Source organism: Eumetopias jubatus, unplaced genomic scaffold (genome assembly GCF_037043125.1).
Source record: "Eumetopias jubatus isolate StellerSeaLion01/CBP00866 unplaced genomic scaffold, mEumJub1_p1.0 scaffold_14, whole genome shotgun sequence".
Lineage (NCBI taxonomy): Eukaryota > Metazoa > Chordata > Mammalia > Carnivora > Otariidae > Eumetopias > Eumetopias jubatus.
This window is the reverse complement of record NW_028274820.1, coordinates 45,916,335-45,936,224: the sequence shown is the minus strand read 5'-3', so window position 1 is coordinate 45,936,224 and position 19,890 is coordinate 45,916,335. Positions and strand designations below refer to the sequence as shown.

The 19,890-nt window shown below is 36.9% G+C and overlaps 1 protein-coding gene across 3 annotated transcripts in view; it reads left to right on the top strand.

Moving 5' to 3' along the window:
• The window catches only part of THSD7A (thrombospondin type 1 domain containing 7A), a 425,464-nt gene that overhangs the window by 362,542 nt on the left and 43,032 nt on the right, over positions 1-19,890 (top strand). For all 3 annotated transcript variants that reach the window (XM_088018343.1, XM_028119633.2, XM_088018342.1), the window contains 2 exons: positions 6,112-6,306; positions 8,178-8,441. In XM_088018343.1, coding sequence (XP_087874469.1) covers positions 6,112-6,306; positions 8,178-8,441 — 459 coding nt within the window. The remainder of the gene's footprint in view (positions 1-6,111; positions 6,307-8,177; positions 8,442-19,890) is intronic.

Here is a 19,890-nt window from a genome sequence, read left to right as displayed (position 1 = left end):
GTTTCATAAAATAACTTCAGAGTTTGCTCTTCAAACTCCCTGTTGATCTTCATGCTGTCTCCTGCCAAGTGTACTTCCTGAGAATTAGATGGATCTATGGTTAATAATTGCCAGGGTCCACCCTGCCTATCCAAACCCCCATCCCCTCTATATCCTCGCCTGCCAAAGAATGTCCGTTATAATGTTGACCTGTCACTAAGATCTGATATCAGTCTCTTTATGTGGAAGCCAGTGTGATTCAGATGTGTTCTCAAATAGATTGCAAAAAAAGAAAAAAAGAAACTTTTAATAACATGCTTCATATGGCAGGGACCCTCCTGGTCCCAGAAGTACTCACCCTGCATCATCTGTTGTTTAAAAAGTTTATAAAAGGAAAGTCTAGAGGGGGAAAGAAAGTTCTAATTCTCCTTCTACCAAATTAAATCTAAATGATGTGAAATATAAGTAACTATAATTTATGCAGTTAGATTTTTTTGTGTGTGAGCAAATACGCTTAAATCTTGTGCTTAAATTAAGTGGCTTAATCTCTGTTGATGCCCTTGGCATCATTCCTTTACTTAAACTCTGGCCCACTTTGTTCTTTTTAAAAGATTGCAGTTTGGAAGCATTATCAAGGTTAGGCCCAGAATATCTGGGTTAACTTATCTCAGTCATTCACACGAATGTGTTGATTTTCAGAGATTATTATGCAATGAGAAGGAAAAGAATGAAAGTGGAAAAAGAATGAGGTAGGAAAGAGCCATGTTCAACATAACTCAAAGAGCAAAGGAACTTGCTTTAAAGAAATTTTGCAGAGACATGATTTTAAAACACTTTTTGGCTGATATGCATATTAGTTACCACCCAATATTTTTATACATTTACAATGCTACTTTTTAGTTGCAAAGCTATTTTTTAAAAACGTCCAGAATTATTTCTAAATTTAAATGGTTTGCTCTAATTTCCTGTGAATATGAGCATCCAAGGTGATTTGGAGATTTGGGTTTGGTTTTATATCTCTGTGAGGGCCCTGTCATAAAATTATTATTAGCATGTGCTATTTTTGAAGTAGCTCATAAAATAAGCTTGACACTCGGCTGTGTCTAAGATGGTTCCTCAGTGATGCAGTTAGTTAGCCCTTCTCTGGTCCCTCGTCTGAGCTTCTCCACTGGGAGCTGATTATTACTTCCTAGTAAGTCCTCATTCAAGGACTTTCACATATATTCACATATTATTAACATCAATGAGACTGGGGAATCATTGGTAACTATTTAGGATCAATAAAAAAAAAAGTGCATTTCTTTCCAATCTGCCAGAGTTATATTCACAAGTTGTAATTAGAAAGTAATTTGGCAAACTTGTCAGTGAATATCTCTTCTACACGGAGAAAGCCTGGGATCATTACATCCACCTAGTAAACAACTGGAGCCCTCTTGCATTATTTATGGGTTGGGTCTTATTTCTAAGCACAATTAGGTCTCTTGGTAACTAGCTTTCACTCACATTAAGCTTTTTCTTTTTCATTTCTACATGATTCGTTCTCACTTTTGCCATTTTTTTCATTAACACTATAGGAAAAAATCACTCCTCTAAGCATTCAGTCAGCTGAACACATACCCAGATGCTGTTGCTGAGAGGTAAACCATGTTAATATTACTCAACTTAATAAATAATGTCTCAGAGCTCCTTGAACTCTGTTTATATCTAATCCAGCAGCTTTCACTGCACTGGGGCATTGATCTTCTGTTTCCTGTAATGAACTTCTATGTGCACATTCTAGATCTAGTCATTTATTTCACTGATTATTCAAACGAAATGACATGGTCTTGCATGCTGAAGGATGATCTGCAGACCGAGAGAACTCCTTTTTCCTTTGTGCATCCTGAATAATAAGGTAGTTTCATTCCTCTTCAAGAAAATGAAGACGAGCAACAGCATTTGGAATTCTATTAGATTTACTTTAGGGTTGCATCGGTAATGGTCCATTTACATAGTCATATATGCATAACACAGATATCCGTGTCCTTTTAGCTCAAACCAATGTTATCTATTCCCTTTCATTCTAGCAACCTTGATTATTCTCCTCTTTAAAACATAGCTCAAAATTCAACCTACATGAAAACATTCTAAAATTGACTTTACTTATTCAACTAATTAATTTTTCTTATTTAAATTTATGGGAAGTTTCAAAGAGACCCCGAGATAGGAAGACTAATATAATGAGCCCTGGTAGTGTGGTCGTTTCCTCAGCTTCACGTCTTTAGCATGCTGCCTTTCTTGGTCATCTGCCACTCCTCACACACTTACAAAGATTTTGCTGGAATATTTTAAAGCAAGTCCCAGATAAAATGTATATCATCCATAAATACCTGATTGTTTTAAACGTAACAATAGTATTACTATAACACTAAACAAAATTAACAATAATTCTTCAATATCATCTATATTTACAACATGTCTAATTTCCCCCCATCATCTCAAAAATGTCCACAATTTATTTAAACCAGGGTTCATAAAGTTCTCGGCATTGCATTTGGTTAGAGTATTTGTTGAGTCACTTTTAATCTAACAATTCTAGCTCCCTTTTCCAGAGCATTTACCTGTTGAAGAAACTCACTCTCTTACTTATCCTTCCATCATTCCCTCCATGTTGATGAGCTAAGTGTGCCTCGCCTAATTCAGATGTAACCCACAAGGCAGCCACATGGATGTCTCCCCAGACTTTGAGCCTGCTGGAATGACACTGAAATAAAAATTGCTGTGCCTCATATAAGTAAAATAAAATTATAAATAAACAGATACAATCACCATAAAGTTAAAGAATTTTACCTTAAAGTAATTATTTCGATATTTGCTGATCTCACTAAGAAGCTTTCAGGGTGAATGAAGCAGATGGGCAGCCTGGGTTTTGGCCCATCTTGTTCACAAGACCTCAGCTCAAAGGAGAACTTGCGTAATCATCATACACCCTCCACCTGTAAATACAGATACGACTGTCTGGGTATATGTAGCTTTCTGGTGTGCTAGGAAACCATGCTTAGTATGATGCATCTTTTCTATGGTTAAAACCACCCTGTTTTCAGTATCTTAGAAATGACTTTTAAGGTTTATAAAGTTGAGAGACCAGATGGTTTCCTTTCCAAGCATTTATATTTTCCTCACCCTAATAGCAGGAAGTTCATTTCAGATTGCATTTCTGCACTTGAATTGTTGTGTTTCCTCTAAGTCAGAATAGAAACAAGTTGAGATGTATGATAAATTTTCAATATATTGTACAAATATTGCTGTTGTTACTTGTTTAGATAACATTACATGAGTAATTCATTCAAAGTACACTGTCTAAAATCTCAGATAAGGGCAGCGGAATGCTCCGTGGGTTTCTGAGAACAGATATGGGAAATTTACATTTTTCTTTCCCACTAATTGAAATACTTAAGGCATATAGGGAAAAGGGCTTCACATTTATACAAATAGTATAGATCTGCACAAAATAAACTAGCTTGTTTCTGGAATTGTGTTGGTGGTGGTTTTATTTTATCTTGGTTTTTTGGTGTCACTTAATGTGATGAGAGAGCAATTCTAAAATAAAATTTGTAGGAGAACCTTAGAGAGCCTTAATGGAGAACCTAAGGCAATTTCATTTAGTTTCTCAAAAGATTTCTATTCAGGTGTCTGTTTCAGAGAGTCAGATTGGATGAATAGATAAAAGTAGTCTTGTTTTAAAGAACCCAGATTTAGTTTTGTAATTTTCTTTTACTATAAACAATGTGATCCCCTTCACAGCCTAGAGTTCTGATATGGTCAAATCTCTTCTTTTCCAAATTAATCATTCTTCAGATTCCTACATATCCTGATAAATAATTCATCTAATGTCTCCCTCTTTGTCAGTCCTCCCTCTTGAGCTTCCTTGGGACAACTTTGTCCACAAACTCTCAGAGGTTACTAAGTTTACAGTGTTGAAGGAATCAACTCTGCCTCCACGTGGCAGCAGATTGCAAAGTCACATCATTAGCATACCACTTCATGGGGAGTCCTCCAGTACCAATCCAGATCCATGGATAACATTCTGCCAAACTACATGGATGCTCCTTTGGTTCACTGCTTGTGCAAGGCCCCTTGAGTTCCACTTTTAGAGCTCCCTTAGTTCATCTGCACATGCTCAGCATTGTTTCCCAACCTTGGCACAGTGCCAGGGTGATGGAGCACCAAGGCACTGGAATGAATCCAAGAATCTTCCACTTTAACAGTATTCCACGTGTTTCTGATGCAAGTGGAAATACATCACCTGCTAGAGCAGTGGTCTTGATCCACTGCTTCATACTTGAATCACCAAGGAAGTTTTAAAAACATGCTAATGCCCAGGACCCTGTCCTCAACCAATAAATCAGAATGTTAGAGTTTGGCAAGGGTATGGACAGCTCTCAGAAGTTATCTGGGTGATTGTAATCCGCAGCCTGATTTGAGAACCGCGACTAGACCAGTAGGATAAACACAGAGCAGCAGACAACTCCTCTCCCGAGTGGTGAGAGTCTCTTCGGGGCCCTCGTTGCAGTCTCCTGTCACAGAACTTTCATAACTGCCACCACTATTCATTCTACTGGGTTTTCATATAATTAAAATTCAGGGGCCCCTGTGTCCTCTTCATACAAATTGGCCCTTTCAGTGTTGTGCACATTAAATGAAGAGGTATCTTTAGCTAAAAACTAGATGAATACTGACCTACATTTGCACAGTTAGGTAACTTTTCCTGCATCAGTTGTGACAAGTTGTATTCACCTACACAGAGAAAGTCTTCCCTTGTGAAAACTGTTACATCCTTTTAGACAGCCCATCACACAGCCCTACTACGAGATGTTAAGTTCTACTATACAGATCTGGAGAGTGTTGTCTAACCTGGGACCCTAGGTGCCCTAACTATAACTTAGGATCAAAATGTCAGGCTCCTTCACCTTAGTTTCATGATGAATAGAATCCTGAGCAGGAAAGAGATCAAGTTCCAGCCTAGGCCATAAACCTGAAAGGGCCACCTAACTCAGTCTGACTGGGGCCAGGTAAGCTAGTTCAAGGAAGACACTTTTAAGACCAAGGAAGACATTTTTAGGACCAAGGTCTAAATGTTTCGTCTTCTTCCTCAATAAGAGAATAAATTATTTTTAAAACCATGGGAAAAAAATGAGAGAAAGGGGACTTTAAAACATCACTTGCTCTTTTTCTTTGAGTCTTGATACCTTAAAGCAATTTTATGACTATGTTCAATAAGCAATAAAAATATGACATGAGTTTTAAAAATCCAGTAGAACAATATCTTGGGGGAAGTCATATGTATGAATTAAAATTATTTGACCACTTCTTAGAGCCCATATGTAATTGTGGAAATGTCAATTATGATATGATAAAGATTGCTAGAAGTTTTTGTTTTTATTTTTAAATTCATGGTTGATATTTGTGCATGTGAAGAACTTGTAGACAGAGCTGAATGGGCGACTTTGACATAGCCCCCTGCCCCCATTAACCACTCCAAAGCCATCCCAACAAACTTCCACTGTAGTAAAATAACATGCTTTCCATGCAAATGCAGCTACAAGATGGTTTCCATAAGCATCCCCTCCTCACCCAAACCTTCCAGTTTGCTGGCACTAAGACCCTTCTATATAGAAATCCTAGAGCAGCCAATGATATATAAACAATATTAGAGGTATGTGGTGTCTCCCAGCACCTCTATGAATAGTGTATGTTCAGCATAAACTATTATCAGAACCCATGTGCTGTCTCTTAAATAATTAATTTCTAAATAAGGACTTGAAATCCTTAATAGCATGTAATAAAAACTGCTAAATTCTGTGTCTGTGTGTGTCTGTGTGTGTGTGTGTGTGTGTGTGTGTGCATGCGTTTGCGCTTTTCTGTGTCACATAAACCACTGAGAGTTATCTTGTTATTTTAAAAAACCTACAGGATCAATTTAATAACTAACTGTGATTATTAGAAACACTCCTCCCAGATTTCTGCTGCAAATAAGGAATTAAAAGAGGATTCCTCTGACTGCATAAGAAAATGTTAGGTTAATTCCGAAACTGTGGAATTATTATAGACATTCAAGTTTGTTTTAAACAGCTCTATATGCTTTTCCTTTAGCTATTACTTGTCGAAAGCAAGATGGAGGACCGGCTGGCATCCATGAATGCCTTTGGTATGCAGGCCCTGTTCCAGCCCTCACCCAGGCCTGCCAGATCCCCTGCCAAGATGACTGTCAGTTTACCAGCTGGTCCAAGTTTTCGTCGTGCAACGGAGACTGTGGTGCAGTTAGGACCAGAAAGCGCACTATTGTTGGTAAGAATAATTGGGATGTGAAAGCCAACACTGTCAACTTAGAAAACACATTAAAAGTTACGCCAAGAGAGTTCTGACAGTGTGTTTGGAAAACACATACACGTCTTACTGCTGCTGGTATACACCAGTGGATTCGTATTTGTATTTTAATATAAGTTGTCCGTGACAGACATGCTATGTACTTTTAGTAGAAAGGAAGAGTAACGTTGAAAATTGAGCTGGCTCCCTATACAATAGGTAGTTTTTTTTGTTTTGTTTTGTTTTTTTTTTGGTTTAAACATACACTTCTGGTGGATTGCCTACAGACTGTAAGGTGTTTGGAGAACAAAAGGGAAGGTTACCGCTCATTTTCTTAACCCATTCTCGCTGTCACAGCCTCAGATTATTCTTCATAGCTTAGAAGAGGAATATGACACTAATTTTGTATCTGAAAACTGCGTTTTAAAAGGCAGTCACAATGACAAAAGCAGGGATAAAATGAGTGAGAACGGGAGCTATCATACCAAACTAAATCTAGTGCATTCAAAAGTATGGTCAATGGCAAAAAGAAACCTAAAAAAAAAAAAAAATAGCCAGTAGACTATTCCGAATTTACAAGTTATAAAATGAACCACCTGTCATAATGAAGTCTGTTGAAAACTATATAAGGCACATTCTGAAAGTTAGAAATAAATACATGTAAAACATATGCAATTAATTGTGTGTGATATAACTAATAGTATTATATGATATATAGCATAATGAATAGATAATAGAAATGTGATTCAATTGAAATAATGACATATTATTTTCAAGCACATATTACTGTTCGTTTTTTATTTTAAATGGGAATTTATTTAGATTTATATACAGACCATTCCTAGTACTTTTTTCTGACACTAAATATCTTCACTGTTAATATTACTTACTACACTAACCACCGAGTGTGTCAAAGTGATGACTCTTCAGAAATAATGAAAGATGGGCGCCTGGGTGGCTCAGTTGGTTAAGCGACTGCCTTCGGCTCAGGTCATGATCCTAGAGTCCCAGGATCGAGTGCCGCATCGGGCTCCCTGCTCAGCAGGGAGTCTGCTTCTCCCTCTGACCTTCCCCCCTCTCATGTGCTCTCTCTTTCTCATTCTCTCTCTCAAATAAATAAATAAATCTTAAAAAAAAGAAAGAATGAAAGATGCAAAGTCATAATCAGAAAAGTAAATAGAGGGGTGCCTGGGTGGCTCAGTCATTAAGCATCTGCCTTCGGCTCAGGTCATGATCCCGGGGTCCTGGGATCAAGCCCCGCATCAGGCTTCCTGCTCAGCAGGGAGTCTGCTTCTCCCTCTCCCACTCTCCTTGCTGTGTTCCCTCTCTCTCATTCTCTGTCAAATAAATAAAATAAAATCTTTAAAAAAAAGTTAAAAAAGAAAAGTAAACACAAAAATCTCATTTTCTGAATTGTAATCCTCTATAACCATGCCATCTATTTGGAATTAACTAAAGCTGTGCAGTCCAGTACAGAGACTCTCTCTCTCCATTTCATATTTTTGCACATGTTATAAAGGAGAGATTTATGCAATTACCTTAAACTCCCCTAGTCAGTGAAAGCGTGTGATCATTGGAAAGTATTTTAATCATTCAAAGAGTATAAAATTCACAACAGTGAAGACCTTTTGCAAATGGTGATTTTAAAATGAGAAAATAAGAAAAATTTCACTATTGCAAGGCACCCAGTACTAATAAGAGCCTCCAGAGAAAGCACTGTGGAGTGAGAAAATAGCATTCATTGTAAGTTACTGTTGTACCTGTAAAAAGGGAGAAAGGAAGTTTAGGAAAGGAGGAAAATTAGGGGTGCTTGAAATGAATAATGATATTTTCCAACTTAAATTTCTCCACAGGAAAAAGTAAAAAGAAGGAAAAATGTAAAAATTCTCATTTGTACCCCCTGATTGAGACTCAGTACTGTCCTTGTGACAAGTATAATGCACAGCCTGTGGGGAACTGGTCAGACTGCATTTTGCCAGAGGGGAAAGTGGAAGCGTTGCTGGGAGTGAAAACACAAGGCGATACCAAGGAATGTGGTCAAGGATATCGTTACCAAGCCATGGCATGCTACGACCAAAATGGCAGGCTCGTGGAAACGTCCAGATGTAACAGCCATGGTAATCCAATTTTTCTTCAGTCTGTATGTTTGCTGTCTTTGGGGGTGGAGGTTAAATGAACATGGATCAGAATGGAGGGAAATGAAGGTTTACAGATTGTGCTCTAAATGGAACATTTTGGGGGCACCATACAGGACATTTGGGGGCATTTGTCTTGTCCAGAAGTTGGCAACTAAGTCCCAAAGTTGGTGGCAAGAAAGCCTTACAGGTAGACAAAAATGGTACCAGAAACTTCCCTTGGTCCTGATCAAGGGTCCGTCGAATAGGCCCAACAGTGCCCCACAAGAGAGGGAGGAGGAGAGGAGATTTGAATTTAAGCTGAAAATAAAGTTAAAACGATAGTCTTCTAATAACCAAACTGGCAAGATTTGAAATATGCTTGAAATGTCATTTAAGTGGCAGCAAAGAAAGACTGAAAGTCGTAACTGGTGAAAAATCAAATATCTCTTGTTTATTCCTCATTGTGTTGAGATTAGCAAAAAAAAAAAAAAAGGTGGGGGAAGAAGAAAAGAAAAAAAATGTACATACTCTTAGTTAACTGTGCCCATTTTAGTTTTCTAAACCAACCACAGTGATAATAATTAAATTGCCAGAAGTTTGTGAAGAGTGGCCATCTTTGATCAGAGTACGTTGTAAACTCTTTGGTTCTAAATCTTAATATGGTAGTCTGTAAGCAATATTTTCCATTTTTCTTTTATTTTAATACATCTGTCTTTTTGTATTGAACTGAGATTAGTTTACAGTAGGTCAGCCTGAATCATAGATGCCATAGCAGTTACCCTCCAACCTTGCCGAAATAGCTTCTGCTGTTGGAACAATGCTCCTCCAATTTTATTATACGGTTCAGAAAACAATATGAACTAATAGGACCATCTCTATTTATAAACCATCAAAGTACCATCAGTGACACATTTACTGGAATCTCTTAAACCTTCCCCCACAAAGAAGTTTCCAAAATCCATTTCCTTTTTTTCACCTTATCTCATAATTCCTCTTTTATCAAAGTCTAGTGAAAATAGCCCCAAAGACTCTATAATATTGAAACTCTAGATATAAGTATTTTTCAGGTTAATATATTCAGGTTACTGCATTCCTAACTTAAAGATAGTCAATGCATTTAGAACAATAACTACAAAAAAAAAGAATTTAATATTTATAATAGATGTGCTTTGAGAAACAGGTGTAAGGGTAACTGAATATTTTATTCTCTGTATCAATAACATCAGTGCTATAAATTAGAGACCAGGAAAAATATAACTGCACTTGCGATCCTGAGATGATATGATAATGTAAAAGATCATGATTAGTCATTAAAATGCAAAATTGAAGATCACCTTTAAAAATGTTCCTCCTGGAATGTAGCTTATAAGAATTTGCTCACATTTTATATTGTTATGCCTAGTGAATCACCAAGATAATCGTTTGTTTGTCACGTAACCTTTGAGTTTTCAGAATGACTTTTGTATATTCTCACTTTTATCCTGATCTGTTAATTAGAGGCAGGGGGGTGTCAGCAAGCCACTTAACAGTCAATTTTATTTTTAGAAAAAAACCTTAAAAATATCCTGTGACTCTCATAAAGTTGTTAGATCACTTAACAAAAGTCAAAGTACAAAAATAATAAAAATTGAGCAAAGGTAGTAGACTTAATACCACAGCATTGTCAATTCAAAGTATGAAGAATGCAGTACTGTATTCTAGAACACAGAAAGCACAAAAGATAGATTTCTGATAGCACTGAACTTCATGGGGATTGTGGAAGGATCTAAGACCCTTAACTAAGTAAAGGGCTCCAGTTTAGTTCCTTGTGTCTGTCCAGCATCAATTCTTTCTCATTAAATCTAATCTACGGCAGATGTCCAATGGGATATTTCAGTGTTTACTGAAACATTTATTCAAAGTGACATCCAAGGAAATTGAATCTCTGTTGCCTGATTTCTTTGGAAATTACTTCTTTGCTTATATATGTACTATCAGTTCTGATGGTGTTGGTGGATTACTCTAACTTTGGTGTTCTATGCGAGGCACACTCTAAATTTCAGTCTCTGTGACCACTGCCTTCTCTCAGCCAAACTGGCTTTCCAAATGGATGGTGGAAAAGCGGCTTTCACGAAAATGTCTCTTTCTGTTTTCAGTTTAAATATAGAATTGATCCCCACATGTATGCAGTGCAAAGACACTAATCCCCTGTTCGATAGTGGCCTTAGGGCTTTTCTATTTTATCTGTGCTGTCCATCTGTGGATCATAACAGTTTGACTTTCACCAGTTTAATTCTTTTATTTTAGGCCATTTCCCATGTGGTCATTATTATTTTAATAGCACAGGTCTATTATGTCTGGCATTCTTTGTAGTAGTAAACTTTGTACTGAAAGATGATATACCTGTTAGCAGGCTCTGGTTCTTGAATCCAGTGACAGTAGAAACAAGGCTGGGCCCAAAATTTAAAGGTACAGGCAAGGCTTTATTGGCGCAGCAGCTGCAGCCAAAAACAGACACAGTCTCAACAAAAGTGTCAGACTGGCTCTCAGAACAACAGCCAGGGGAAGTTTTAAAGGGGCTGAGGTGGGGAAGGAGTCCTGCTCACACACGGAAGGGCTGGGAATCCCAGGCAAGTGGGCACGCAGGTGTGGTTGACAAAACATGCTTCTTCATACATCAGATGTTTCATTTGCATGTTAAGTCTCCACCGCTGGGCATGTTTTCTAGCCCTGAAATGAGAGGAAAAGCTGATAAAAGATCAAATTTGGTGGCCATCCTATCTCAGATCAGTTTGAACCTGTCTGGGCTTGCTCCTTGGTCCCTGTTTGATCTGCAAGAAAAACGACAACAGCCAGCATGGAACATCCCGGGTGCATAGGGGCTTGTTCCCAAGGTCCCTCACTGTCTCATACATACTACACTCTGAAAATCAGATCTTAAAGTTTACCTCGGGAGTCACATAAATGGTATTGGCTATAAATCTTATTGATATATAAATATATTGGGGGGCATTTATCCTAAGAACATAAGACGATTTATGTTTCTTTACTTTTGTTGTGAAATCTTAGATGGTGTCATTGTAGCAGCAGATTTTAAATCATTCAAAAACCAAATCACACATGTTCTCACTGCTAGAACACTCTAATATCTCAGTTGATTGGTTCATTAGAACCTTGAGTGACTACATAGTACCAGGTACTTCTCAAGTTAATCACTTAAAATTTCGCAGAACAAGAGGTAGAATTTCTAGAATTTTTTAAAATCATATATCATTTACTCTTAATATTTTAGAGAATCTTAGAGAAAATCTAACATGCAAAATGCATGTATACATGATTTCCATTTAAATATAAGTGATAGAATTTTATCATGCTGCCCCTCAACCATACCCCTCTTTCCCAAACCCTTTTATCCTGCTCTACATTTTATATTTATAAAGCATGTGTCATTCTATAACCATACCATATAATTTACTTGTTATGTTTCTTTATGTTTTATCTCCTATACAAGAATTGTACAAGATTGAGGGAGGGTATCTTGGACTATTTTATTCACTGATGTATCTCCAGCCCCTAGAACAAGTAGGTGCTCGATATTTGTAGAATGAAAGAATGAGTGAAGCTCTGGAGAGAATTTTTGTAGTTGTAGTTGATCCACAATCAGGCTTGGATTCTTTCTTTTTTCCAGATGCTATTCTTCCCTCTGTGTCCCATTTCTGGGAAATTACCAGACTGTTGAGAACAACTAAGATCTTTGGAATAAGGGCTACTCATGCCACATACTTTCTATATGTTATTCATCAAATATTTGTGCTTCTTTCTACTGACTAAATAGAAGAAATAATAGTCAAATACCTATTTCACTGAATTAGCCCAGTGATATCAATATTAAGTCTCTTTATTGCATTTAAAGCTTATTGTTCAGAATTACCTGATTGGATGACGTCTTAACCTCCTGGTTTATATAGTTGTGACAACTTATTTAACTCTTTATTTCTGCTCATCTTTTCCTTGAGAAGTAGAAACAACATTTCTATTTGAGTCATGTGAAAGTGATACTTGAATGTGAATTGGATAAAATGTAAAAATGCCAGGTGCTCAAGTCTTGAGCTCTAAGAGCTACATAATTCCTTCAGACACTTCTCTTCAATCTTTGCCCTCAGCAAGTTTATCTTTGCCATGTCTCAGAGGTAGTTTAAGCCATAATGTACTATCAGTAAATATTCTAAAACTCAATTATATTTGTGATGTTTTATTATCTGCTAATATCAAGTTAGCAGAAGGGCACATCTGATATGATTCTTCTTCCTGAGCCCATGATATACTTAATATACATTGCTCTCCTGTTGCTTAAAAGTAATATATTGTTATTTATACCTAACAAATACTTGCTAACATGTAGACACTATGAAGAAACTTAACAATCAACTATTAGGTTAAATTACTTACCACCAAATGTTTTCCTAAAAGTCCAGATAGCAAATACATTAGGCTCTGTGGACCAAAAGTTCTCTGCACAAGTAGAGACACAAGTGGTCTATAGACGAGCAGCATAGACCTCACAGGGAAACCATTGGAAATGCGGAAATTCAACCCACATTACAGACCTACTGAGTCAGAATCTGCATTTTGACAAGATCCCCCCCTGAGCTCTATTACACATTTTTTAAATTTACATTCATTCATTCATTCATTCATTCATTCATTTATAAATAACCTCTACACCCATCATGGACCTTGAACTCACAACCCTGAGATCAAGACTCATGCTCTACGGACTGAGCAAGCCGGGTGCCCCACACATTTGAAGTTTAAGGATTACTCTACTGGATTGTGCAGATCCTCACAGGGTTTGGTAGGAATGTGAGCTTGAATCTTTGTAGGAAAGGCCTGCGGAGATCACCCCCGAGAGAAGCACAATATACTGACTTGGGCAAAATATTCAACATTTCCCATGTTATAGTTCACTTGATTGCCAGTTATGGGGAAGAGAACATTAGGAATTTTTTTTTTTTTTTAATTTACAAGGATGGGTCTTCATAAGGTGAATTGTCTATTTAGGTATGATTTTGAAAACTTGAATGAGTCTATAGGGCCCTCTGTGATGTGGTTTTGGAATATAGGTGAGGTTCAGTGGGGTGGAGTCTGGAGCTGGTGACCAAGAAAGAATTCCTGAGGCATTTTTGGTGCAAAATGGTGGTTTTATTAAAGCACAGGGACAGGCCCCGTAGGCAGAAAGAGCTGTTGCACTGTGGTCTTCAGGAGTGGCAGATTAGATAACTCAGGAGTTGGGGAGGTGAGGACAAAGGGGGTGTCCAGAAGGACTGTCATATGCTAAAGACTCTCAGGATACTGAAGGCCTGGTTATTGTGAAGCCAAGGTTGTTCTTCCCTCAAATGAGACACTAACATGAAGACAGTTGGGAGTTTCCTGGAGGAATGTTACATTCCTTCTATCACACGTCCTTGTTAATGGGCTTCTAGTTCAAAAGAAATTCCATTTTATTTACATTTCCTTCTGCCTCAGCCTCCCTCAATTTCATGTAGGGGAGGGTGATGTTAGGACTTCAGGAAACTGAGTTATGCATCTCTGGAAGTTAGGTTATTGGTAAGAAAGCTTCTTCCTTGTAAATCACTAGGACATTTGTAAACTGAGGGAGACTCCTGTCCTGCAGGACTGTGATCTTTATCAGTTAACCATTTGTTTTTCCTTTAGGGCAGCCCAGAGTGCCTGAGGAATGTCACACATACCACATGGGGGGGCCAGGGGAGGTGTAGGGTACCAGCTTCTGCTTTGTCCTCAGCTAGCCTTCTGCTCCCTCATCCTCTGTAGAAAGGATATTGGCAATTTAATGATTGCCAGTACTCAATTTACAAATAGATTTTAGTTCAAGAGCATGTACTTTTAAGACATTGTGTGGAACTCAGGGTACATCTGATAAAAATAAGTATGAATATGGGGAGAGTAGATTCGGAGGATAATCTACATAACCACTCAACCATAATATGATTAGAATGTATTACTTTTGTAATAGGATTCTATAGAAGGTTATATAAGTTTAATATTAGAGGTTAATTAGAAACAAAATTGAATGAGAAATTTTTCCTTATCATGGTGGATGCTTGTATTTGAGGAAGAGCATGTTTAATTAAACCAGGCAGAAAAGGCAATAAAGAGAGTCTTGTAAACAAGCTGAAATGGAGTGCTAAGTTCTCTGAAAAGCTTTTTCAGTTGGTCGTATTTATTTAATGTCTAATTCATTTCGGAATTTAAATCTTTCCTTTGACAGCACAAGTACAGATGGTAAGACTTTTGCAGTTATCATTCACAGTTGAGATCTTTTTCCTTTTAAATGTAAAGGAGAGGAAGGGTTTGAGGGACAGACTTTTCCTGAGGTAATAGTTGCAAGTTTAAAGAGCCAGGGAAAGAATGAGAGGGCCACTGTGGATACCGAATACAAAAAGAAAGCAATAGCCTAGGGTCAAATTTAAATAAGGTATGGAGACCAGCATTATTCTCCAACAGGCTCCCTGAAGGAGTACTGTGGAGGTGATGAGGGAGAGACTTTCACTGGAAAATTTCCTCCAGCTACCATTCATGTCGTGTTTGATGGAAAAACATCTGGTGCTATTATTTAGTTCTGTGTGCTCCATGTCCTGGAGACCTCAACTCATCTATTACTTAATAACGTGGTTTTCAAACTGGGCTCCACAGAGCCCCTCAGGTCAGGCTGTCAAACGGAGCTTCCAATAAATCCCATAAACTTATTGGGCTTTCTTTCCAGCTTTTTAGAAAGAAAGTGTTCTGCGGCTTAAAATAAATTTAACTGCTAAAAGTAGTTCATTATTTGTAACAATAAAAAAAAGAATTTTGATCTTTGCCTTAACAACTTCTGCCATTATATTTTACTTCACATCCTTTCTATAGGCCTCTGGCCCCTTATTCCCCCTAATTCATTAGAGACATCATAACACTAATTTTCAACAAAATGATTACAGAGTGGTAATCTTGCTGATATCTGTGGCAATTTTATTGATTTAACCGTAGAATTGTTCATTCTTTACATTATGTTACAAGGTTCAAAATCCATGAAGATACTAAATGACCTGTGTGAATCCGCATACAGATTCTTGTTGTATTAGTAAAACCCTGCAAATCCAAAATAGTTTTTAAGTTCCATATCCCATTAGTCTAGTCTCGTTACTAAAATGTAGGTCTTTTTCAAAGCATCATCAAAGCATCATCAAAATAGTTATGTAATGAACAAGGCTATGCATAAGGAATTTTTTATACGTTCATGAAGAAGATATTACATAGTAGACATAAGCCCTATATATGGGCTCAAAAAGCAACCTGAGAGCGCATGAACAAATTTATGGGCATTTTAAATTTAAATTTTGAAGAAAAATTTTTACTTGTATTTCTCTCCATGTTTATCCCATTTCTTCATAGTTGCATTGAAATCCAGTTTAGTTCTTACAAGAAATTTTAGTTAATTTGCATAAAAACAAAATTGACTCCCTTAATGGTCTTTTTAAATAGCCATTTAAAAAAAAAAAAAAAACCTCAAGGTATTTATTCACATAACAATTTCCACTCCCTTGGCCATAAGCTTGACCTTTAAAGCCTTAGAACTTTAAAGTAAATATAATTTGAGAAAAAATTTCTTAAGTTTGGGAGATTTGGAGGTTTTTTAAACTTGTTTATCCACTTTTGCATTTTTTTCCATATCTGGAAATGGACATGAAAAGTCTTACTTTTTACATATTAAAACTCTGTACACCTCAAAACATGAATCCAAGTTTAATGCATTATAATTACAACCTGTCTGAATGGTCTGTTTCTTACTGGTCCAGTGAGATGCTATAGAAAAAAAGTCAGTATAGGAATGCGTATTCAAGCCATTCTCCTAGAGATTCACAGCTCATAATAGCAAAAAAGGAAAGCCCAGGGTAAGGAGACCTACTTAATTTAAATGCAATAATTTTCCAACTTGACCACAGAAGTGTTTTTTTGTTAAAATTATATTTAATGCTAATTAGAATCCAACAAACTAACGTTTAAAGATCATCCTTTGGAAATACTTCTAAGGCAATATATGGTTTTCATTAATTGAAAGAAAAATGTCCTCCATTGGATCAAGTTAAAAATAAATCACTCTAGGGGCACCTGGGTGGCTCAGATGGTTAAGCAATTGCCTTCGGCTCAGGTCATGATCCTGGAGTCCTGGGATCGAGTCCCGCATCGGGCTCCCTGCTCAGCGGGGAGTTTGCTTCTCCCTCTGACCCTCTTCCCTCTCATGCTTTCTATCTCTCATTCTCTCTCTCTCAAATAAATAAATAAAATCTTAAAAAAAAATCACTCTAATAAGTTTCAGAATTAATTTATTTCCCATTGCTTCATCGTCTCAACATTCCACCAAATATGTTTACATTGCTGACAAAGCCTTATTCCCAAGGTCAGCTTTTTAGCTCTGATCTCTCATTTTTAATATGGGATTAGTTAAAATTATAAATGTTAAATCTGGGGAGAAGGTCCATAAATGCTTTAATGTATGTAATTATTCCCAAGGTTTTATTTTGGTTGAATAAGTAAACTATAGATACAGGGTCTTTTATAGATAAGTTTATTTACCTTTTGATAAAAAGTTATGTCTGAAAGTGCAGTGTAATTCTGGCACCAACTACCTGGATTTAAGCCAAACTCCACCAGTTTAGGGCTCTGTCCTCTACAAGACTGCTCAGCCCTTCAGACATCAGCTGCAAGTTCAGGGCTCCCCAGGCCACCCTTTTACTACTGACATGCTGGCTACAGATTTGGAAGTTCCCACTAACCCCTCAGATTTACTGGAACAGCTCAGAGAACTTAGGAAAGCACTATAGAGTTGACCCTTGAACAACACAACTGTAACTATGTGGGTCCACTTGTACACAGATTTGTTTCGATAAGTACAGTACAGGACTGTAAGTGTATTTTCTCTTCCTTATGATTTTCTTAACATTTTCTTTTGGTCCACCTTACTTTTTTATTTTAAGAACAGAGAATATAATATAAACTATATATAAAATACATGTTAATCAACTGTTTATGTTATACATAAGACTTCTGGTCAACAATAGGCTATTAGTAGTTAGGTTTTGGGGGAGTCAAACTTATACAAGGATTTTCAGCTGTACAGGGAGTCAGTTCCCAAAACCCCCACACTCTTCAGGGTCAACTGGACTTATAATTAGAGTCTTATTATAGCAAAAGGATACAAATCAGAAGTAACCAGGGACGCCTTTGTGGATCAGTCAGTTAAACATCTGACCCTTGATTTTTGGCTCAGGTCCTGATGGAGCCCCACCTTGGGCTCCACACTGGGCGTGGAACCTGCTTAAGATTCTCTCTCCTTCTCTTAAAAAAAAAAAAAAAGAGGCGGTGGCAAAATAAGAGACAAATAGGAAAGATCTGGGAGGGTCCCAAACACAAGGCTTCCATGTTCTCTCCCCATGGATCCAGGAGGCATGGCCTTCTCTACATATCAATGTATATTATCTGCCAGAAAGCTCACCTGAGCTTTGGTATCAAGAGCTTTTATTGGGGCTTCATTATGTAGACATGATTAATCAATTCATTGGACACATGGTTGAGCTCAATCTGTCCCCCCACCTGTCCCCAGAGATTGGGTGGATATCATGCGGCTTAAAGCCCCAACCCTCTAAACTTGTTCTGTCTTTGTGGTGTGACCATCCCTATGTCCTCAGACATCTCTTTAACATAAACTCACCTGTAGTCCAAGAAGCCACCATGAATAAGAAAGATTCAGGAAATTTCAGGATTTGGAGGCTACCTCCCAGGAATCAAAGACAAAGAACAGCCAAATCCCTTATTATACAACAGAAAGCTTTAGAGTTGGCAATAAGAAATGGCCTTGATAATACACTTGTACATAGCTGTACCTAAGTGAATCTGAATGTGCCTAGTCATTGGGTAACTCCCAGTATTGGAATAATAACAGCAACAGAACCCCATAGCCATTAACACTGATGTTGAAACTTCAAGAAAATCCTTAAGTACCTAGGAGATATGAAGAGATAGGCCTTCATATGTATATAAAGCAAGTAAATATAAATTTAAAATAGCATTTCATTGTAGTTATATTTTCTGAACACTTCACTATGAAAATTGTAATTGTCCAAGGTTGATTCATAACTTTTCATACATTGACTATATGAATTTGGATAGAACATTTGATGATAGGAGTCTGGATATATATAGGAATTTGGTTTTCCTGGATTGAGTAATCAGTCCTCAATATATAATTATAAAAGAATATTCTATTTGAGAATTTTTTAATGATCTTTTTCAATATTTTTAAACCCACAAGGATAATAATAAAGTTCTAGCTAATTTGTCTCATTCCTGATTGCAGTCATGTGCATAGAATATACATTAAAGTAGGAGAGATTTTTTGAGGTTGCTTTTGAGATTAATCCAAGTTTCAGATAAAGTGCCAAAGGTGCTCATTCAAACATTTGTAAATCAGAACCAACCAATATTTTCCATGTGCTTTTAAAATGAATTCTTTATCAGCAGTGCACCTTTCAACAATACAATATAGTAACTGTGAAGGTTATTGAAAGCTGCTTTATCTGTGCATTCATAATTCAAATAAAAGAGGTGATTGGATGTATCTCAAAAGCAATATGTCCTCCAGTTGCCACTTAAAGCTTGCTAGTGTTTTGTTTTTATTTCAACCTGGAAGAGTAGTCAGAATAGATATGGGCTACAAAAAATATGATCAGAAGTCAGGAGGTCTATTTTCCATGTGTAAATTCGGTGTTGAACTGCTAAAAGTTTTAATACCCTAATTGTGAAGTCATTTGTTTTATTCCAGCATTCCTTAGAAGGCATAAATTGCTACAAGATCCAGCAGTTTATTTAGCCTTAAAACGCATGAAATATTTCTGTCTTTCCATCCCCTATGATTGTTTGGTGTTAATTGCCCTCAAAAATGATCTTAGCTGAGAAGGCAAGGGAATGCTTATCTAGCAATTTACTAGTAGCATTAAGGATTTTAATTGTGCTAGATAAACATGACAGGCAATTATTGAGTGTTGTTACACATTGGAAAATAAAAATGGAATGCTGAGCATTATACTCTTTTGCAGTTTTGTCTTTATGCCAGTGCCTAATTTATATCTTTTAACAATTTAATAGGTTGAATTTTATTTGAGAGCTGTTTTCTGGAATATGCTATTGGAAGATCAGACATAAAACTTTTATATTTGCTTACTTAGTAATACAATATGAATCAATCTGAAGTCATACGTGTTAACTCTCACTAATGCCATAGTCTTCCAACAGATAAAATGGAAAGAAAGACTATCCATTTATCTGTTACTTTGTGAAGTAGTGACATGAATGATCCTGTGATTCTACTTTCAACTATGAGTACTAAATAACAAAAGGTTAAAAGTTTACTTTT